General features: G+C 43.8%; 1 protein-coding gene across 1 annotated transcript in view; it reads left to right on the forward strand.

The window, feature by feature from the left end:
• The window catches only part of LOC124616560 (monocarboxylate transporter 1-like), a 79,094-nt gene extending 55,503 nt beyond the window's left edge, over nt 1-23,591 (forward strand). The window contains exons 4-6 of the mRNA XM_047144879.1: nt 1,760-1,903; nt 9,347-9,814; nt 23,251-23,591. Coding sequence (XP_047000835.1) covers nt 1,760-1,903; nt 9,347-9,814; nt 23,251-23,591 — 953 coding nt within the window. The remainder of the gene's footprint in view (nt 1-1,759; nt 1,904-9,346; nt 9,815-23,250) is intronic.
• Nucleotides 23,592-23,879: the final 288 nt, after the last annotated feature.

Here is a 23,879-nt window from a genome sequence, read left to right on the forward strand (position 1 = left end):
ACGAATGATCTGCACGTTTGTAAACGGTTTTCCCTTTCTCCCACCACCAACGGAAAGCTGTTTGTGCAATGCAGCTGTTTCTGGTGCGTCAGAACTAGCTGGAAGATCACCAGAAAAATGGGTTCATACGGTGAATCGTACCTTACCTTTCCCTATACGAGGAAAATGGGCTCATGATGGCTCGAAACGTATCTTTTGAAGTACGGTTATAGTTGTTAACTACTTCTTAAATGTTAGAGAAAAACCCGAATTTTCTAGATGAAGATTATGTTAACAGCAAATGATTCCTTAGATACCGATACTTTACACGATTATAATAAACCTGTTGTTATAGCTACGTGGGAAGGGGGAAAAGCAGTAGCAGGACCGAAATTCGATCAGGAGTCCTCCAGCTTGTGAAACCAGGCGCCCACTCTGTCGGCTACGGACTTCTTTGCTGTTAACAGTGGCACTTCAGTATATATATATGTAAATTCAGATTTGATTTTCTCGAAGAAAGTTGAGAGTTGCGTCTTCATGTTTACGTATGTTGAAGTCCTATCCATGATCTACATATCCTATGAATATGAATCAAATCGGTGGGGGCAATTACGTACGGTCCACGTGTTAGGGAGTATCGTTGACGATCCGTAGGGCATTAGTTTCCATATATTGGCTCCTGTCCTCAGTCTGTTTCTCAAGACACCTACTACAACCCTTCGAAGCATGTAGGTATCGTATCGACAGGTCCCGTACATACTGCTTCGTACTTGCTTTTGATGATTAATTAATTCATCTATTGTGCCAGATTCTAGTTGTTCCGACAGGATAATTTGTACCATAATCTGAGGTCCTAGGTTGGAAAGTAACAATTTTATTTACCACTAGGTAAATAAGTAGCTTGAAAAAGATGAAAATAACAGTTTTTTTGCACGTGCAAAAACAAGTCGTCTCACCATTAGGTCACTAGTTGCCGATTTCCTGGTTCTCCAAACTCTGTAGTAACTGGCATTTAATAAATTGCGCTTGTCGGTGACGTCCTGTCATATCAACAATGTTGACTATCTCAATGCGAGCTCAGAGCAGGCGACACATTCAGTACGTAAAGTACGGTTGTTATAAGCTCACAATTTTTTTTGTCATGGCATAACAATTGTATCACCTATAGCAAGAAACTTAGAATCACTGCCTTGACTGGACTGCATCATAGCCTTAAGTAAATATGGCCTTCTCATATCGTCATAGGTGTGATTTTTCCATCACATCTTCTATTCGGGAATGGCAATAAATATTATTGCAAATACACCATCAAACTAGAATTTCAAATACTACGAGACAGTTTCACGTTTGTGCCGAATATAAAATACCAACAGACGTTCGTCATGCAGTGATCGTCACTGGTCAGAGCGGTTTTCAAACCAGCACCAGACAAGTAGGTATTCTCTAGTTTCTGCAAATTTATATCCGAAAATTACCGGAATATTTCCTTCAAGAGCGTCTAGATTCTTTAGTCCATCGCGAATGAACTGCATTGCTAGTGGCCTACACTTAGATGTAATTTTCACTTCCCTCTCTCCTCCAAGTTCCTCTTTCGATGAAATGTTTTGTGTTAATAACCTATATGGCTTTTTGACTCAACGATGGATTAATCAGACATTTGATGATTTTGCTTTTAGTGCTAAGTGCTATCTGTAGAGTACGTATTCTTTATTTAGTATTTTTTTATAGGAACAGTATGTCAAATCACAGCCATATTTTTACCGAAGGCATTTCTTTGCAGGCCTTCTCGTGGCTCCGTTGCTGAAGAAATACTCCATACGTCAAGTCTCTGTGTTCGGTGGCTGCTTGGTGGTGGTCGGAGTTACGTTGACCAGCTTCGCCAACTCTGTAATCCACATCATCGTCACGTACAGCATCTGTGTAGGTCAGTGAGAGCATACCGTTATGTCAGTGTGAATGATAAATCACCAAACGTGTGGTGTACTTCATCGGCACACAACTTAATGAACTCAAGGACGGCCAACAGAGACCTGTTCAAGGAACTATCAATTAAAGTTTTCCAATTCGTTTATATGTTGACGAAATTAATCATAAACAACGTCCCTCGTTTTCAAACAAACAGCTCTGTTCATGCGATCAGCATCAGAAATAAGGATATTCGAAGTAGAGAGTTCAGTTCGTTTACTTGGTCCACGAAGATGTTCACTATTCAGGAAATTAATTTTAATAACGTGCCAGCAACTATAAAAATTCTGCTTTTAACGAGGTTCAGTTTTAGTGTAGACTAAACATTTATAGGCGGTCAACTACTTCTACTACATTGATGAATTTCTTACGGTAAATATTTCTTGTATGTATTATTAATAACATCGAATAGCTTGGATGTCACGTAAAATCTGACATATGCGAATCTTCAGCAACGTCTTCAACGTAAAATCGTGTTTTACACGTTATTCTGTTTGAAGATACGAGATTGCATTAGCCTAATAATTATGTTTTGTACCTCTGAATATATACCCATGCATTTATATTTTTGTTACACGTTAAATGAAAATACGTTTCGCAGTTTCTGACTTAGTCGCCATCCATGAAGATATTGTTACTTAGAATCAGTGGAAGGAACAACGGCATATCTCTTGTATATATTAAAAAACCACGTTTTACTGCATCCTTGCGGATCTTCTTGCTGCGCATCTATGAGAGAAGTAATACATCTAATGTAATCAATCGGCTGCTCTCTGTCATTCTCCATCGCTCTCCTCTGATGACCCCCACTCACTCAAAGACAAACCGAAGTAGCTATGTATCCTATACAAATTTGAGTTTTTTATGTACTAGCCTTATCCCATTGACTTTGCCCACATATGCAATTGTCACATATATTGAACACACGTCCTCCTTCTACCCATCGCTGTGTCCAGCTCTTTTTCCCTCTACCTGAGCACCTCATCTTCCCCCCCTCTATCTGTTATCTCCTCATTCTCTATGTCCCATTACATCCTCTTCCCCTCTTTTTGTCCATTTTCCCCATCCCCTCCCTCACCATATTTTCCTTCCCAGATGTACGGATTTTCATGCAAAATAGATCCATAAGGCATGTTGATGCTACTCCAATGTACCTTCCATGCAGGGCAGCCTGCATATCGAGGTCCAGAAAACTGATTGTTGCCAATAACGTCTAGGCTGCCCTGCAACACAGATCGAATTGGTAAGCTGATACTGTTCCCACAAAACATACCTCCCATGCAGGGCAACCTATATGCTAGGGGCATGTTTTGCCCATATCCCCACTGCCATTAAAATTAGCCGGCTATAAGTACCACGGTGCTGATACTCAGAAGGTCTGCAGTTTCTGTGCAAAATTTGGATCAATCGATGCAGTGGTTTTGACAGTGGTCCCAAATATACATGCATAAATGCAAGAGGCACCCAGAAGAACCAAACTTATGTTTTTAACTTATTTGTTCACATTTTAAACACAAACGTTCGATCCTCCTCAAAGTGTTCTTCTTTACACGGGTACACTTGTCTAATTTTTTAATTTGTTTTTCAAAACATTGTTTAAATTCATCTTTTGTGACGCTTGACAGAACCTCTGCCATTGATTTCTTCACCCCAGCAACATCAACAAAATGTTTTCCTTCCATGTTCTTTTTCATTCTAAGATACAAAAAGATGCCGCATGGGGCAAGTTCAGGCTACAAGGATGAGGAACAGGGGTCATACCATTTTTGGGCAAGATCTCTCATACAGACAAGGCTGTGTGAGCAGGGGCACTGCTATGACGGAGAAAACCAGTCACCCAACTACCACAAATCAGATCGCATCAGCTGCACGCTGTTCTGTAATTATTTTCAAAACTTCCAAGCAAAAAGCCTGGTTAACTGTATGACCCTGCAGAGCAAACTCTGAATGGACAACTCATCTCACTTTGAAAAACAAATTAGGATTGCTTTAATGTTTTATTTCACCTGATGAGCTTTCTCGTGGAGAGGCGAACTTCCTTTCACTGGCTTGATTATTACTTTGATTCACGATTGCCGTGATTCAGGATTGTCATCTGCAACAATTTTTGAAACAAAGTTTTGAATCATTTCAGGACTCTTCTTTCAAAGGACAGCACGCTTCCATGCAACCTTGTTTTTGTTCAGCAGTCGTGGCATGAATTTCGCAGCCACCCTATTCATTACCAAATCTCCTGTCTCAATTCGCTGCACAAAACTCCATGTCACTCCCAATACCTCCACCGTTTCTTCAACGGTCCATCATCTATCTTCGTTGATGACGACACGAATGTTTTCAACATATTCATGTGTTCAGACCTTAATATTAAATTTACAATGTTGGTGTTGTTAGATGATTTAACACATTTTAAAGTAAATCTTCACAGCAGTTTTATTTCTCTTCGGGATTCGTGATCTTAAAATATCAATTAAAAGCAGAAATTGTTGTACACCGTCACTAAGGTAGTTTATTTTCAGATATTAAAACAGTCTTTATTTATTTTTATCTCTCTGGCTTAAGTTGCTTTACATCAGCAACAAAATACAAGAATTTTCATTTCACATCTTACTGCAGAATGCCAATTGTACTCGAAGATTTACTAACATGTTTTTGTAATGAGACCTACCAACACATGCAAAGTAAATTAAATAATTTTTTGGTATCATTAGAAGTACTCCTCCGAATTTCTGACTGCTGACTCATTTAAACATTCTTAATCAATAGCAACATAAATACAGAACCTAATTATTTAAAAAAGGAGCCAGCATCATATTTTTTCGCTTGTATTATTTCTTTCACTTACATATAACTTGATCAGACAATAGACGTTATTCATAATTAACATTGTTCATGATCATCTTTGAGACAGTTGATGTGCTGTTTTATACAGCAGTATTTTTTACCGGAAAGGATATTGTAATGCTGTAAGGCGCAATATCGCTAATGTTTCCAGAGTGGAATTTTCACTCTGTAGCGGAGTGTGCGCTGATTTGAAACTTCCTGGCAAATTAAAATGTGTGCCAGACCGAGACTCGAACTCGGGACCCGAGTTCGAGTGTCGGTCCGGCACACAGTTTTAATCTGCCAGGAAGTTTCAAATCAGCGCACATTGCGCTTCAGAATGAAAATTTCGTTCTGGGAACATCCCCAAGGCTGCGGCTAAACCATGTCTCTGCATTATGCTTTCTTCTAGCAGTGTTAGTCCTGCAAGTTTCGTAGGAGAACTTTGAAGTTTGGAAGGTAGGAGACGAGGTACTGGCGCAAGTAAAATTCAGAGGACGGGTCATGAGTTGTGCTTGGGTAGCTCAGATGGTGGAGCACTTGGCCATGAAAGCAAAGGTCTCGAGTTAGAGACTCGGTCCGGCACACAGTTTTAATCTGCCAGGTAGTTTCAATATCTCTAATGTTTTGGCATATGTTTTTAATAACTAAAAGATATTTTTTTTCGATTAAACCAGAGACTTTTTATGAAACTATCTACATCTACATGATTACTCTGCAACTCATAATTAAGTGCCTTGCAGAGGGTTTATAGAACCACCATTAAGCTTCTTCTCCACAGTTCCACTCTGGAACAGCGCGTAGAACACGTAAAATTTTTTAGTGTGAGGTCTGATTTCCCGTGTTGTATTATGATGATCATTTGTCTCTATCTAGGTGGGTGTCAATAAAATATTTTCACACACGGAGGACAAAGTTGGTCACTGAAATTTCATTAGAAGGTCCTGCCGCAACGAGAAACGCCTTTGTTTTAATGACTGCCTCCCCCATTTTGCTATAGGAAAAAATGAGCTGCCCTTTTTCGATGTCTTCCATCAATTCTATCCGATGCGGATCCCACAAAGCACAGCTGTACTCCAAAAGCGGGTGGACAAGTGTAGTGTAAGCAGTCTCTTTAGTATACATGTTACATTTTCTAAGTGTTTTGCCAATAAATCATAGTCTTTGGTTTTCTTTCCCCATAACATTATCTATGAGATCTTTCCAAGTTAAGTTATTCGTAATTGTAATCTGTAAGTATCTAGTTGAGTTGACAGCCTTTAGGTTTGTGCGATTTATCGTGTAACTGAAATTTAGCGGATTATTTTTACTTTTTATGTGGATGACTTCACACTTTTAATTATTTAGGAACAACTGCCATTTTTTGCCCCATACAAATATCTTGTCTAAAACATTTGGCAATTAGTTTTGATCATCTGACCACTTTACAGGACGGTAAATGAGAGCATGGTCTGCAAACAACTTAAGGGGGATGCTCAGGCTATGTCCTAAATCGTTTACGTAGATCAGGAACAACATAGGGCCTATAGGCGTGTAACTCTTCTTTGGGGAAAAGGGAAAAGCAGATATTCCTTCTGTTTCACTCTATGGTTTTTCACCAAATGTTACGAACTGTGAACTTCACAACAGGAAATCACCAGTCTAGTCACGCACTCTATCTTCCGACAGGAAATCACGGTCTAGTCACGCAACTGAGACGATACTCAATAGGCATGCAATTTGATTAGAAGTCGCTTGTGAGGAACGGAGTAAAAACAATATGGAATCAGTTTAATCTGATGTTAGAAAGTACCACAGAAAATTACACTGATGGAAATAATCTTCATCGGTGAATAATACTGACCTATAAAAATAATATTATGACGTAATCTATCATTTATGAACAACTCAACACAGGCGTACATAGTAAGGTCTAAGGTATAATCGGGTCTTAGAATTATCTAATATTTTATTCAAATGGTTCAAGTGGCTCTAAGCACTATGGGACTTAACATCTGAGGCCATCAGTCCCCTAGACTAAGCGCGTAGAATCGCTCGGCCACAGCGCCCGGCTAATATTTTATTATGAGTAATATTCCTACGACTGATACGTACATGTGATGCCATAATCTTTTTCTATGTAACGCCTTACTGTCCTAAATTTATCTTTAGTATCCTGGAATAAGTCTGATAGAATACTGAAGGCCGTCTTCTTGGCTCAAATGGCTCTGAGCACTATGGGACTTAACAGCTGTGGTCATCAGTCCCCTAGAACTTAGAACTACTTAAACCTAACTAACCTAAGGACATCACACACATCCATGCCCGAGGCAGGATTCGAACCTGCGACCGTAGCAGTCGCGCGGTTCCGGACTACGCGCCTAGAACCGCGAGACCACCGCGGCCGGCCCGTCTTCTTGAAGTGAAAACAATTAATATGGGAATAATGGCTGTGCTGATGGCACAAGATTGTAATTACTTATCTTTACTGCTCAATGTAAGTCCATCTAGTCTCATTTATTTGGGAGACAAATTTTATAAGAAAATGTACATATGTACTTAATTTGACTAAGGAACGACGTGTAAATAAATGTAAGAGATATTGTAATATCTCAGCCGACAGCCAAATTCATTCCAAACTGAGCGTAAGGTGTCTTCTGTCAGTGAAGCTACAGCAGCTGATATTCTGGTTTTTAGTTCATCAATCGCTTCCCACGCCCGGGTTCCCGGGTTCGATTTCCGGCGGGGTCGGGGATTTTCTCTGCCTCGTGATGACTGGGTGTTGTGTGCTGTCCTTAGGTTAGTTAGGTTTAAGTAGTTGTAAGTTCTAGGGGACTGATGACCATAGATGTTAAATCCCATAGTGCTCAGAGCCATTTGAACCATTTTTTTAGTTCATCAATGTCACGAGGTAAGGAAGGAACGTAAAGACGTTGTTTGACATATCCCCACAGGAAAAATAAAATCACATGGTGTTAAGACAGGGGACCTAGGATGCCAAGAGTGTGAAGCCTGGTCTCACGGTCCTGTACGCTCTATCCAACATTGAGGCACGTTGGCATTGAGGAAACTGTGCACGTTTCTGTGCCGGTGCGGTGTTGCCCCAACTTGCTGATAGATGAAGTTGTCCGTGTCAAGTTGTGGGAATAATCAGTTCCGTAGCATTGCAAGATGTGATTGTCCTGTTATGGTTTCTTCCGCAAAAAAGTAGGGTCCATAAACCTTGCTTTGAGAAACAACACAAAAAAATTCACTTTTGCTGAATCACGATCATGTTTAATTGTTTCATGAGGATTTTCGAGCCCCACATACGCACATTATGACGGTGAAACTTACCACTAATATGAAAAGTTGCCTCATCGCTGAATGTCAACCGTGACATAAAAGTGTAATCTTCCATGTCCTCTAGAATAGCATTGTTAAAGTCCACTCGCTTCACTTTGTCAGTATCTCGAAGAGTTTGTACCGGTTGTAATCGGTATGGTTTGAGGGCTAAACGACGCCGTAACACACGCCACACTGTCATGTGTGGTAACGCAAGTTCTTGGCTAGACTTGCGGGGACTGCGCTCAAATGCTCGTAGCATTGCTTCCACTGTTTGTTCAGGAACGCGTGGCCGGCCAGGACATTTGCCTTTACAGAGGCCCCCTGTTTCTTCAAACTGTTTATACCACCATCAAATGTTCTTTAGTGATGGCGGTTTAGCACGAAATCGAATATGAAACGCCCACTGAATTGCGATCACTGATTGAGTACGACTAAATTCAATAACGCAATACACCTTCTGTTGCGCGGACGCCATATTGTGCGAGACTGGCTGCGTGCTCCAGATCAGCGCTCTTAGCGTTATCTAGCGGATTATTTTTCTGAAACTCTAGACCATGCCGATTGAATCTAGCGCTGTTTCAGTTACCTTGTGACATTTGTCTCAATATTATTAAAAGTCAAAATCGGGTCATTCTTTTTGGGACACCCTGTTCAACACCCTCTAATGTAGCAGCTCCAAGTGTTTGAAGATAGTCTCTTAGTGCAATATATCATTGATACCTTTGTTCTCCGACGGGGAGCACCAGCAGCGCAGTCTTGGGAGCAGCAACTGTGGCGGACAGGCATGCGCTATGTACAGTCTGGAGGCCTATGTAGGCCGACGATATGCAGCCTTGGCACAACATTTCAGATGGACTCAGCAGCAATCTCCTGAAGATAGCAGACAGCTGGTCCGTCGGAATATCAAATCATGTAGAGTTTAGGATACCGCAGACTACCATAACACTTGATAGCTAGCCAATTCTAACAGACATCTTTTAACCCCCAGTGCTAGAATAAAGTTTGTGACCTCCTGAACCGGCCGGTGTGGCCGTGCGGTTCTAAGCGCTTCAGTCTGGATCCGCGTGATCGCTACGGTCGCAGGTTCGAATCCTGCCTCGGCACGGATGTGTGTGAAGTCCTTAGGTTAGTTAGGTTTAAGTAGTTCTAAGTTCTAGGGGACTGATGATCACAGATGTTAAGTCCCATTGTGCTCCGAGCCATTTGATCTATTTTTTTTTTTTTTTTTTGACCTCCTGAGATATCAAGAACTGATATTCTCCTGGCATCTGCGCAGGTCTCGGCAGTGGCCTAGTGTCGCCTTCCAGCTTCCTGGTAGTCAAGACGTACTTCCTGAAGGCACGAGGGCGCGCCGTCGGCATGTCCATGGCGGGCGGGAACGTGGGCCAGATGGCGATGCCGCACCTGGTGAGCTTCCTGCTGGAGACGTACGGCTTCAGCGGCGCGCTGCTGGTGTTGGGAGGGGTGACGATGCACGGCCCGATGGGCAGCCTCTTCTTCCACCCCCTGGAGTGGCACGCCGAGCGCCGACCACTGGCCGGGGAGCTGAAGCCGCTCAAGGCGGAGGTCGAGGGCGACGCTCCGGCGGACGCGGAGGCCTCGCTGATGCGGCGCTCCAAGCGGTACGCCTCGTCGCTGTCCCTGGCCAACTCTGAGATGGGCGAAGTCACGGACGTCGTGTTCGAAACTCACGGCAAGAAGGCGACGCCAGCCAACGAGGACATCGGAGGTACCGCAGAACAAAGTGAGTGACCCTGCTGGCATGTCTTTTGTTGCAAGATATAGCTACTGCTTTGGTAAGCAAGAAAAACTCGTATTTTATTGCGGGCTGGGTTGGTTTTGACGTCTAACTGGAAAGGAATTTCTGAGCCTTTGTACATATGACAGCTATGCTTGAAATCTAGGCGACTGCTGATGTCGACCGTTATGGGCCATCTTCACACTTCTCCAACTTCGTTACAGCGTGACATGCGAACTTCGTTAGTACATACGTGTTCAACATGAAAATATCTCAGTATTAATGAATGGGTGAAACATCAGGAACCATGTAAGGCTGGAGTTTTGTGAAAGGTGAGCGAGAGAACTGCAGAATTGGCGGAAGATATGATCTAGAAGGTGTGAGCAGAATGTATTGACGAGTTTTTAATTTCTGATGTAAGATACGAACTACAGAAAGCAATTTCTTTGAATCCGTTTCGGAAACATTCTTTTAATTTCTCTTGTGAGTAGCACTACAGTAGACAATGACTTGGGAATTGGATATACACCCAAGATGAACACCATCACAATGAAAACAAGGGGAATGGATTGCACTAGAAAAATCAGAAGATTCTGCGGAAATTTGATCAAAAATAAACAACTGAAAGTAGTAAAGCAATTTTCTAATTGGTAAGCAAAATAATTAATGAAGTTATAAATAAAGACGTTATAAAATGCAGATTTTTCTGAAAAGATCAAACGTTAACATATACTATAAATTTTAGTGTTGGGAACTACTTTCTTAAGATGTATGTATCGAGCGAAGCGCCAACGACAAATTTTACTGAAAAATAGGAACTTTTTAAATGTGTTGTTATAGAAGTTTGCTGATGATTACCAGGCCATATCAAATAACAAAAGAAGATGGACAGAAATGAGAAGGACAAAAAACACATTTATTATACAACTGGACTAAAAAAAATGTAGTTTGATAGGAAGTGTACGGAGGCCTCAAGGAGGAGTTAATTTGCCACCTTAGGGAACTGTGTGGGGGCTAAGACTGTAGTGGGAGATCAAAGTTAAACACAGTAAAGAGATTAAAGTGGCTGTAGTACTAGTTATGCAGGGGTGAAGAGAACGTTGAGAACTACATTACTCCATCCTTCAGACTGAAGACCACAACAGAGTATTATCTCTCAGGAATATTCAGATGACATTGACTGTTTCGTCTTCTTCAGCCTTCTGGACATAAACGTCTTCCAAAGATATCCATACCGCTCTTTGTTGGTCGGTCTCGACCAAGTGTTTCCCTACATGTCTCGTTCTCCTCTCGACAACGTCACAGACCCACATTCTTCTCCTTATGCCTTCGTTCTTGCTCCTGTCTCTCAGACTCCCTCTCAGCATTGCTCTCCCTATTGCCCTTTGACAGACCGGGAGTAGATTTGAGCTATTAATTGTGCCATTGTTTACGATGTATGTGTCATAAATCTTTCCTTTTAAATTTATAGGAATAGTCCAGTTGTGGATATTTTGCCAGAACGTTGTCCACCTGAAGCCAGTTCGATAGGTAATCTCTGCTGTCTGATTATATTTTTCAATTTTGTTTTTATGTCCCTGATAAATGAATTTATTTATTTCCAGAGTGTGTTCTTCGATGGAGACGGTAATAATCAAAAGTCTCATGATTGTTGGCAATTCGTGTATGACATTGCGACAGAGAATGATACTATCGGCAAAACGAAGATGGGTGAGATGTTTTCTATACATATTGATAACTATCTGTCCCCTGGATAGACACTTGAACATGTTCCACAGAGCCAAGGTGACTCGTCGTCTGGAGCCTCTTTTTCCTGGAACCTTTCTACTGATCCAGTCTTTCTTTACATTCACCTGTAGAGTGGCGTTCTCGTAATTGTAGATGGTTAGGTTGATACATCTGTAGTCAATGCGGCCTTGTTCATCGCCCTGAATACCGCCCGGGTTAGAGTGTCTTGAACGCCCTCTGGTAGTTCAACAAGGCAATATGAAAAGGGATATTATACTTCGCTATTTCTCTATCACTGTGCGTACTACATGAATATGGTCATATGTACTGAAACGTTTGCTGAATGCGCGGCTGTTCAGCTGGCTGGTAAAAGTCAAATTTCTAACTCAAACGGTTCTTAATGGTTTTTATTAGCAGCTCGGAATAGATAAGTAAAATATTAACGGAACAGTCATTCCCCATGTTCGTGTAGCCACATTTATCGAAGAGGAGGACGACGTCTGTAGTTTTCCATGACTCTGGAATCAACCCTTCCTCGATACCTTTATTTATCATAATTAGGAGTGCAGATTTTAAGGATCACACTTCTGATAAGATTTTCTCCTAGTGCCTTACAGTTCTTGAGTTGTTTCAGGAGATTCCATTTTTTTATCGATAGGTTCCAGTTCTTTCGATCCTATATTAACGACAGAGTGTCTTGTTTAATCATGCACTGACTGACTACAGAGCTTCCGAAAAAGTCCGCGATATTTTTAATAATTATGTCTGTTTTAGTAACAACTTCTCCTCAGCCATTCCGAATTTTGTGGATGATCATGTTACGTTTTGGTTGACTTGACCAAAAGGCTCTCGTGTTCACATTTCTTCCAACGATCCTCCATAAGTCTTGTGTTTTGCCTCCTCCGACCTCTTCTAAACTTTATTTTTACGTTTCTGTTGCGGAGTCTGTATTTAAGTGAGTCCCTCTCAGTGTTTCTTCTTTCTTCTATAAGATGCCCTGTTTCGATGCTGAGTGATTTTTCTGTTTTCGAAGTGCTATAACTTTCTTTACTGCCATTCGAATACTGTTGATAACTCCTGTTGAAAATTCATTGAGTTCCATTCCTCTCACCGTTTCTGTTAGTAGTTCCTTGTCAATTCAGTGACTGAATTCCTTTCATTTTTCTTTCTGCAGATTTATTGTGGATCGGATCCACCTTCCCATCAGACATTTTGTCTAACGTCCAGCGTTAATATCCATCCTGTCTCTAATAGCCTATGATCGCTGCCTATATTGAACCAATGTATGACTGACACGTCTATCACATTTGGTTGTTCGATGTGAGGATGTGGTCTGTTTCATTCTTAACCGTGTCAACAGTGCTTCTCCAGGTCCAGTTTCATTCCGGACTTTTATTGTAAAATACGTTTATGTAGTGTAAACGTTCTTTGTTTATCCATCATCATTTGTCCTCGTTGGTTTCCTGTTCCAAAAATTTGCAATGAAGGGAGGGTCTTCTGCGGTCTTCCCTCCTATCACAGCATTAAAATCGGCCGGTACTAAGGAAAAAGTGGTATTTTGTAAATTTTTTACGCTGTCAAAGTTTCATAGAACTGTTCTACCTCGTCATCAGTGCAGGTGGAAGTAGGTGCAGAGGCACAAATGGCTGAGAAATCTGGGAAATCAATGTTGGCTTTCAACTCAAGGACCACGTAGACCACACAGTCTGATATGAAAGTGATCTTGGTGATAGGGTATTGCGAATTAGCAGATACAAGTCGTCAATATGCGAATTTACATCAGAATTATTCTGGAATTGGAGGTGCCTGGACATTAAGATAGTAGCTGTGCCACCTTTCAACCTCATCTCACTGATTGCAACAACGCCCCATTTAATGTTCCTCATTTCGTATTCCACACGGGCGAGATGTTCTTCAAGTCCCATGGTGCGAACATTACGTGCTGCAGTATTTTGTTGTTCAGTAGGATTTGTCGAATTCCTACCAGCCTCTCACCTCTCCCTTCCCAAAAATCCACTGACATTTTAGTGCCAGATTCTGAGCCTCCAGCTCTATTTGCCTGGGGGTGCTTGTTTCAAAGTTCGTCATTTTCATTTAAGGAAGGGTTGGACCATATATTCTAACGCTGATCTAATGCAGGTTCGGAAGAGGTGCAGCATTGCATAGTAATTAGTAGAGATTAGGAGCGGTAAGTGTTTGAGGGCTGCGGTATCGGCCGTTATCTGGTTGGGTGCACATTCAAATACGCGCGCCGCCTGTTACGCCGCCGCGTTTCCTGCAGCCGCCACTGCAGCAAGAGGACGCTGCTACGAATGATTACGCCGCTGCCAATGAGATGCAAACGACCACACTCGGGGTCGCCAGCGGCGGGTGTATTTAAGTTGGAGCATCCAAGCACTGTGCCCATTTTATGTGTTTGCTTGCTTAATAACATTTTCAGACTTTCGTAGTGGCCAGGGCTCCACATCTTCTGAATAGACATTGTATTGGAGAGTGACAGATTTATAAACCTTCTGTTTCTGTGTATGTTTCAACATTCAATGCAGCTGTTAGCAACTGACGTCCCAGCAAAGCAACAAAAGTATGTTCTCTTTTTTGCTATTTGATATTAGTTGTAGAATAAATTAATGTCAGGATTCTCTGTTCATGAGCAACATCTGTTATGTAGCCACTAAAGAGCCACACGGCGTGTAAAGGTGGCATAATAAGGACATGTTTCCCTCAGGATATCGAGTGCTCGTATAGCGCAGCGTCGCCACTCCCTGACATGATCCTGCTCCTATTGGATTCATGAGAGGAAACCACCTTTTACCCACATGAAACAGACAGTGAGTCGAAATGAATGGGGAAAAGAACTGAAAGCACACGGCAAAATATAACAATGATAATTGTAAATTAATAGGACAAAATCCTTAAGACTCCGAAGTAGCGAGTATTAAGGCACAACGAATAGTTCAGTGAGGTGTGAGAAATAATAAATTAGGAAAACTGAAGCTTGGGTTACCTGAATGGTTGTAACTAACAACTTACTCCTTGCACAGTTGACGAAATATTACCAAAGTTTATCTTATGGAAAGCTGTACTGGCCACAGGCGATGATATAGGAAACCAAAGTGTTTATAGTTTAGGAACGAACTGAAGACACTACATAAAGAAGTAAAATAGTAAAGATTATGAACTATCGGGAAATTTCAAAACAATCACCTGCAGGAAAATTTCATACAGTCTGCAGATATATGAACTTAGGTATGAATCTGCAAACTGCTCACTGAGCATTTAAGTTAAATGTATAATCGTAGGCAGGAAACATGAGTACATGACAGGCCCATTCCAGAAAGAAAATCTTTCCAATAGTATCACAGAAGGTAAGAAGATCATTTGAAAATGAGAGGAGGTATCATAAAATGAGTGCCCTAGTGAACTGCTGCTCTCAAGAATTACTTTTTAGGCTTACGTTGTACAGTTATTTATCTTATGATGCGTACTATAGCATCTCGAGAAGTGTTCTGAGGCGTCAGTACTTCAGTACGGCCTAACTTTTGCATCATTATGACAAGATCTAGAGATTATGGGGTATTTTCACTTGTTAAAACAATGGTACAAGATAAACTAATTTCCTAATAGAGACAGGGTGGCATTAAACAGGCCCGAAATAAAAAAATCAGTGCCGCCTACCTGAGTGTGCAATTTCAGATGCGCATAGAGGACTTTAGGTCGAAGCTACCAATGATACGGGAGTGCATAAACGAAAGACTGAAACTGGATAAATACTCAGCCTGGATCAGTTTGGATTTGTAAGCAGCAGAGATATTCTGAACGTGCGCTCTTTAGTAGCTTAAGAACTGGTGTAAATCAAGAAAATTTTTAGGCAGTCGTAGATTCTAAGAAAGCCTTGGCCCATTATTGCAGAATAAGACATTCGAGAGGAAACTGAAGGTACAAAGAAAGTAACTGCGAAGAAACCATGGGCAAGAGAAGAAATACTTCAGTTGATCGATGGAAGATGTACGTATAAAAATTTTCGGGGAAATTCAGGAATACAGAAAAACAACTCCTTTAGGAATGAAATAAATAGGAAAAGCATGGAAGCTAAGGCAAAATGTGGCAAGAAGATTGGGCGAAATGTGAAGAACTCGAAAAAGAAATGATTGTCGGAAGGACTGACGCAGCAGATAGAAAAGTCAAAACAGCCTCTGGTGAAATTAAACGCAAGAGTGCTAACATTAAAAGTTAAATGGGAATTCCACTACTAAATGCAGAGGAGAAAGGGGACAGATGGAAAGAGTAGGGTGAAAGCCTCTCTGAGGAGGATGATTTGTCTGACGACGTGATACAAGAAGAAACAGGAATTTATATTGCAGAGATAAGGGATCCGGTATTATAGTAAGAATTTAACAGAGCTCTGGAATATCTAAGAAGGAATACGGCAGAAGGGATAGATAACATTCCATCGGAATTTCTAGAATCATTGGGGGAAGCGACAACAAAACGACTGTCATTGTGTCATTGTGCAACAAAACGACTATTCACGTTGGTATGTACACTGTATGAGTCTGGCAATGTACCATCTGACTTTCGGAAAAAACGTCCATCTACACAATTCCGAAGAGCCGCCAAATGCAAGAATTATCACAGAGTCATTTTAACAGTTCATACATTCAAGCTGCTGACTAGGATTATATACAGGAGAATGGAAAAGAAAATTGATAGTGTGTTAGATGACTATCAGTTTGGCTTTAGGAAAAGTAAAATCACGGAGAGGCAGTTCTGACGTTGCAAGTTTAAAGAAAAATCATAGGATTTGTAGACTTGGAGACGCCTTCAACAATCTAAAATAGTCAAAAATCTCTAAATTCTGAGAAAATTAGGGGAAACCCATAGATGAAGACGGATGATATATATCATTTACAAGAGTCAAAAAGGAACAATATCAGCGGAACATCAAGAACGAAGTGCACAAAGGGTGTAAGACAGGGATGTACCCTTTCGCCTCTAGTGTTCAGTCTGTACATCGAAGAAGCAATGATCGAAACAAAAGAAAAATTCAAGAGTAAGATTAAAACTCAAGGAGAAATAATATGAATGATAAAATTCTCTGACGAAATTGCTATCCTCAGCGAAAGAGAAGAAAAATTACGAGATCTGCTGAAACGAATGACTAGTCTAATGACGGCTGAACATGGACTGAGAGTAAATAGACGAAAGGCGAAAGCAATGAGAAGTAGCAGAAATGAGGATAACGAGAGACTTAACATCGCGATTGCTGATCACGAAGTAGATGAAGTTAAGAAATTCTGCAACCTAGGTAGCAAAATAGCACATGACCTACAGAGCAAGGAAGACATAAAACGCACACTAGCACTGGTAAAAAGGGTACTCCTCGCTAAGAAATGTCTATTAGTATCAAACACAGGCCTTAATTTGAGGAAGAAGTTTCAAACAATATTTAGTAGTAAAGCACAGCAATATATGGTAATGAAACATGGACTCTGGGAAAGCCGGGAAAGAAGAGGATTGAAATATTTGAGATGTGGTGCTACAGAAGAGTGTTCAAAATTATGTGGAGTGATGAGGTAAAAGAAAATTAATTTGAAGGCATTTTGACTAGATGACTGCTCGCGAGACGTCCACGAAGCCCTCATCACCTTCAAACACTACCAGAGGTTCGGGTGGTCGGTTCGGCAGTATTAACAGCTGAAATCCGTATTGTGCTTCGTCAGGAACACAGGCCATGATCAACATTTTCAACATGCTACCGCGCTGATTTCAGGCAAAAGTATATAAATTAGTTATTTTGTAAGGCTATAATTTCTATCTGTGCAGAACTGCGTTAGCAGATGCTACTGTTACGCCAGTGCGACGCTTTCTTTATTTATTTATTGCCACTGCAGCTTCCAAGACATCTAGTTCACCTGAAACTTATACACAGCCTGCTATAGTCTGACCTATAAATCGGAGCATGTGAGATTGCGTCCCTGGTGTTGGTTCCTGTGCAACGTTGGACACAGTTCTTGTATCGTACGTGAAATACACTCCTGGAAATGGAAAAAAGAACACATTGACACCGGTGTGTCAGACCCACCATACTTGCTCCGGACACTGCGAGAGGGCTGTACAAGCAATGATCACACGCACGGCACAGCGGACACACCAGGAACCGCGGTGTTGGCCGTCGAATGGCGCTAGCTGCGCAGCATTTGTGCACCGCCGCCGTCAGTGTCAGCCAGTTTGCCGTGGCATACGGAGCTCCATCACAGTCTTTAACACTGGTAGCATGCCGCGACAGCGTGGACGTGAACCGTATGTGCAGTTGACGGACTTTGAGCGAGGGCGTATAGTGGGCATGCGGGAGGCCGGGTGGACGTACCGCCGAATTGCTCAACACGTGGGGCGTGTGGTCTCCACAGTACATCGATGTTGTCGCCAGTGGTCGGCGGAAGGTGCACGTGCCCGTCGACCTGGGACCGGACCGCAGCGACGCACGGATGCACGCCAAGACCGTAGGATCCTACGCAGTGCCGTAGGGGACCGCACCGCCACTTCCCAGCAAATTAGGGACACTGTTTCTCCTGGGGTATCGGCGAGGACCATTCGCAACCGTCTCCATGAAGCTGGGCTACGGTCCCGCACACCGTTAGGCCGTCTTCCGCTCACGCCCCAACATCGTGCAGCCCGCCTCCAGTGGTGTCGCGACAGGCGTGAATGGAGGGACGAATGGAGACGTGTCGTCTTCAGCGATGAGAGTCGCTTCTGCCTTGGTGCCAATGATGGTCGTATGCGTGTTTGGCGCCGTGCAGGTGAGCGCCACAATCAGGACTGCATACGACCGAGGCACACAGGGCCAACACCCGGCATCATGGTGTGGGGAGCGATCTCCTACACTGGCCGTACACCACTGGTGATCGCCGATGGGACACTGAATAGTGCACGGTACATCCAAACCGTCATCGAACCCATCGTTCTACCATTCCTAGACCGGCAAGGGAACTTGCTGTTCAAACAGGACAATGCACGTCCGCATGTATCCCGTGCCACCCAACGTGCTCTAGAAGGTGTAAGTCAACTACCCTGGCCAGCAAGATCTCCGGATCTGTCCCCCATTGAGCATGTTTGGGACTGGATGAAGCGTCGTCTCACGCGGTCTGCACGTCCAGCACGAACGCTGGTCCAACTGAGGCGCCAGGTGGAAATGGCATGGCAAGCCGTTCCACAGGACTACATCCAGCATCTCTACGATCGTCTCCATGGGAGAATAGCAGCCTGCATTGCTGCGAAAGGTGGATATACACTGTACTAGTGCCGACATTGTGCATGCTCTGTTGCCTGTGTCTATGTGCCTGTGGTCCTGTCAGTGTGATCATGTGACGTATCTGACCCCAGGAATGTGTCAATAAAGTTTCCCCTTCCTGGGACAATGAATTCACGGTGTTCTTATTTCAATTTCCAGGAGTGTAGTTACGCATGTACAGTACTAGCGATCTTTCCCAGCTATGTGTAGATTGCTCTAAGTATCTACCATCAGACAACATTTTCCTAATATGTAGCAATATACACAAAGCTCTTCCGCGAATGAATCTCTCTATTAGCCAATCCCGTGTTGCAGTACTTACTGAGATCAGACTTTATGACAGACAGAAAGTAGTGGCGGGAGAATCGGCTGCCCTCTTGAGTTGCAGCGGTTGTTTACTGCTTTTCCCACTAGATACCGCCTCCTCTGTAGCTGACCAGCTCGTAGCTCGTATCATAGCCATCAGATGTCACTCCAAACGCCAATGAAATGTGGAAAAGATACCAATACATATATTAAACAGTCATCATTAATGTAACAATGAATTATGTGCACAAATATTCCTCGAGAATGACTCTTTCTGCTAGCGAAAACTGTAGCGACATGCCTACAGTAGATCCTGAGATTAGCCTTCACGGTCAGACGGAAATGGCGTCAGGGGACTTTGATTTGTAATACATATGAAACATGATTTATACACCCAATGTGGCTTTCGACCTTCCTTCTCTGCCGATGACCAACTCCTACGCCTCACTTATCTCCTATCCCTCCAGCTTAACTACCGTCCCTTCGCCCTCCCTAGACCTCGAAAAGGCCTATGACTGTGTATGGCATCCCAGTCTCCTGTTTAATCTCCAGACCTATGCCCTTCCTATCAACTATGTCTGTCTGATTACCTCCTTACTCTCCCACCGCCCCTCCTATGTTACCATCGATAACGCCGATTCCCGCACCTTCTACCCCTCCACAGGTGTGCCTAGGGCTCTGTCCTCTCCCCTCTCCTCTACCTCCTGTACACAGAAGGTATGCCCCAACACCACACCCCCCAGTCCACCTCCTGCAGTGTGCCAATGACACCGCCTTCCTTGCCATTCAGTGGTCTACAGACTCACCTTGACCTTTCTGGCACATAGTGTAATCAGGAGCTCCTCAAAATCAATCCTTCCAAGACACAGGCAAACATCATACGTTGTACCACTCGCTCCTTCTGGCTCCTTGATTTTTCCCTTACCATCTGCGCCTGCCCTGTCTGCCTTTCCCCAACCCTCACCTACCTTCGACTCACCATTGACCATCACCTCACCTGGATCCCTCATCTCTGCTCTATCCAATCCAAAGCCCACAACTGCCTCCATATCCTTCAAGTCCTCTTTAGCTTGACATGAGGGTTGAACCCCTCTACCATTGTCCATACCTACAAATCCTTAATCTGTCCCATCCCCTGTTATGCTAGTCCTAGCTGGATATCCACCCCCCCCCCCCCCCCCCAAATTATATAAGTCTCTCCAGATTCTCGAGAGCCATGCACTCTGCCCCACCTTCAAAAAATGGCTCTGAGCACTATGGGACTTAACATCTGAGGTCATCAGTCCCTAGAACTTAGAACTACTTAAACCTAACTAAGGACATCACACACATCCATGCCCAAGGCAGGATTCGAACCTGTGACTGTAGCGGTCGCACGGTTCCAGACTGTAACGCCTAGAACCACTCGGCCACCCCGGCCGGCCTCACCTTCCATATAGGCCTCCAGTCCCAAATGCAAATCCTCTATGAACTGATTCCTTTCCCTAGAACACATGCGCGTCCTCTACATCTCCTACCGACTTGATCCCCCACATACCCTGGTTGCTCCTCTCCTCTCCAACACCCACCTGCTACCGCGCCTTCACCGTTCTGTCCCCCATACCCTCCACCTTTTCACCCTTCATCTCCTTTCCCGAGGTGGCCTCCACCAGCTCCCCTCCCGGACGATGCCCTCTCTCCCCCCATTTATCCCTCCTATCAACTTCGATCCTCACCTTCCCCTCCCTCCATCTTTTTCCTGGGGTCCCTCTCCCCCCCTTCCATCTTGTTTTTTCTCAACCCACCCATTCCTTAACTACATTCTCTCCCCCCGAGTCCTTTTTCTTTCCCCTCCATTGTCTTCCCACTCCTTTTCTCGCATCTGCCCTATTGCTGTGTCCTCTCCATCCATCGGCTCCCGGCCCCCCTTTTGCTTTCCCCACCCTTTTTTCCCCTCATCTGTTCGGGTTCCCCCTCCCATCTGCTTTAGACAGTGGTGTGTTATCTTCGTCTCTAATCTCTAGTGCAGTGTTTGAGTGTTGGAGTGTTGTGTGCCCCTTCTTAAAGTGTTGCGAACTGAAAACATACTGTCACCGTGTTTTTCAGTTGTGCCTGTGCACTTACTGTGTGCCTTCATTAGCATCGTAAACCTCATGTTTTTTCTACTTTAATTTCTGTAACTTTCCGCCTTTTTACTGTTTTCAAGAGTCACCGTTTTATCGCCTTTACATATTTTGGGCATCTTCCCTTTATGTTTTTTAACTCTACTATCGGCTGTAGAACGGCGTATCAAGCTGTGGAAGGTGGGGGGGGGGGGGGGGGGGGGATCGAAAACCAATAAAGGAGAAAAAAACATGATTTATAAATGGCGGTAGGGGACTTTGATTTATAATATCTCGTAATACAGAACACACATAACAAAAGTATATCGACAAACGCCGTAGGCTGTAGTTTATGTCTTCAGGGCCCAGTTCAGGATGGGAATCCATGTCTGCAAGCGTCAGGCAACGACTACACCGAGAGCAGAAATTATACGATTGAACAACTACTGTCAGGCCACTCCTTCCACAGATAACGCTAGTTTTTTCGTAGACGAGCTGTGGACGGAAAGTACGCAGTGAGCATGACAGCATCCAGGACGTTGGGCGGTGTCGAACGCTTTCACGCCTGTCACAACAACAGAGTCTGCGGTCCGTCATACGCCATGCTCCAAACTTAAGTTTCCTATGCAAGGGGTAGCTTAGCGGTGGCCGTTAGCAACTTCGATGGTGTGTAGTGTCCTTCGATGACTTTTTCCGTAAGTTATTCCGAAAATTAACCGACAGGAAGAAGATGCTGTGATATGCAAATGATTAGCTTTTCAGAGCGTTCACACAAGGTTGGCGCCGGTGGCGACGCCTACAACGTGCTGACATGAAAGTTTCCAACCGATTTCTCATACACAAACTGCAGTTGACCGGCGTTGCCTGGTGAAACGTTGTTGTGATGCCTCGTGTAAGGAGGAGAAATGCATACCATCACTTTTCCGACTTTTATGAAGATTGGATTGTAGCCTATCGCGATTGCGATTTATAGTACCGCGACATTGCTGCTCGCGTTGGTCGATATCCAATGACTGTTACCAGAATATGGAATCGGTGGGTTCAGGAGGGTAATACGGAACGCCGTGCTGGATCCCAACGGCCTTGCATCACTAGCAGTCGAGATGACAGGCATCTTATCCGCATGGCTGTAAAGTATCGTGCAGCCACGTCTCGATCCCTGAGTCGACAGATGGGGACGTTTGCAAGACAACAACCATCTGCACAAACAGTTCGACGACGTTTGCAGCAGCATGGACTATCAGCTCGGAGACCATGGCTGCGGTTACCCTTGACGCTGCATCACAGACAGGAGCGGTTGCGATGGTGTACTCAACGACGAACCTGGGTGCACGAATGGCAATACGTCATTTTTTCGGATGAATCCAGGTTCTGTTTACAGCATCATGATGGTCGCATCCGTGTTTGGCGACATCGGTGAACGCACATTGGAAGCGTGTATTCGTCATCGCCATACTGGCGTATCACCAGGTGCAACTTAGTAAACATATGCTTTACTGCCAGGCAAGAACGCTGTGTGGCATAACAATCGCCTACCTCTCGTAGTTCACGAAATATAAAGTCATAAACAATGTAACTCGTGAAAAATAGCATGAATGTTTCAATACATTTATTATTTACTGCTAGGAAACTTCTACAGTCGAGTCGACCTTAGGAAATACTTCACACCTGGCAGAACTTTGACAGCTTCCAACTGCGAAGCAGAAACGGTTGTAGGCTAAAACAATAACCGCCTACAGAGCCATGAAGATGTTTTGTCATACAGACGTTTGTAATGTCGCGTTGAAGACACGCGAAACAGCTTTGCCCAGCCCTCCGGTATCTTCGAACGAGTGTTTCATAATTTCAAATTTTTTCGTATTACACTGAAAACACACTTCATGTTTTGTTTCCGTTTACAACAGAAAACTGGCAAAATGAATACCTAGGTAATGCCTGCCTTATCAGCTAGTACCTTTAATATAGTACTACCTTCCTGGATCGTTGCATACCCGACGACGCATGAGTCGGCTGCTTGACTGAAGTACTCCCGCTTGCAGAGCCGCAGCCGGTGTGGCGCCGCGTGGCCTCGTTCATGGACCTGGACCTGCTGCGCAGCGGCGTCTTCCTGAACACGATGCTCGGCACGGGCAGCATGGTGACGTCCAGCGTCAACTTCACGCTGCTGCTGCCGTTCTACCTGCAGCGCGTGGTCGGCCTGCCGCTGAGCGACACGGCGCTCTGCCTCACCATGCTGGCCGTCGGCGACTTCCTGTCCAGGCTCACCGTGCCGCCCGTCACCGACCGCCTCGGCGCCAGGCCGCGCCACATCTTCTTCGTCGGAGCCGTTCTCACCGCACTCACCCGATCAGGTGACGGTCTCTCTCACATTAGAAACTGAAGCGGGACCCAAAAAAACTTATAAATGTGCTCACTCTCTATCTCCTTCTTTCCAAGAATTAATCCCGACTTGCGAGGTCTTCTTTTTTGCTACATCTCCTCCATTTCTCCCTGTCGTTGACATCTTCTGGTCTTAAGCCAACAACGCGCATGTCTCCCTTGACATTGTCAGTCCATCTCTTTTCCGGTCTTCCCGGGGGTCTTGTTCGTCTTGGGTTGATGTGGAGCGCAGTTTTTGCGACCGTCTTGCTTTCTCATGACGTGGCCGTAACAGCGAAGACAGGCTTCT

This window comes from Schistocerca americana, chromosome 5 (assembly GCF_021461395.2).
Source record: "Schistocerca americana isolate TAMUIC-IGC-003095 chromosome 5, iqSchAmer2.1, whole genome shotgun sequence".
NCBI lineage: Eukaryota > Metazoa > Arthropoda > Insecta > Orthoptera > Acrididae > Schistocerca > Schistocerca americana.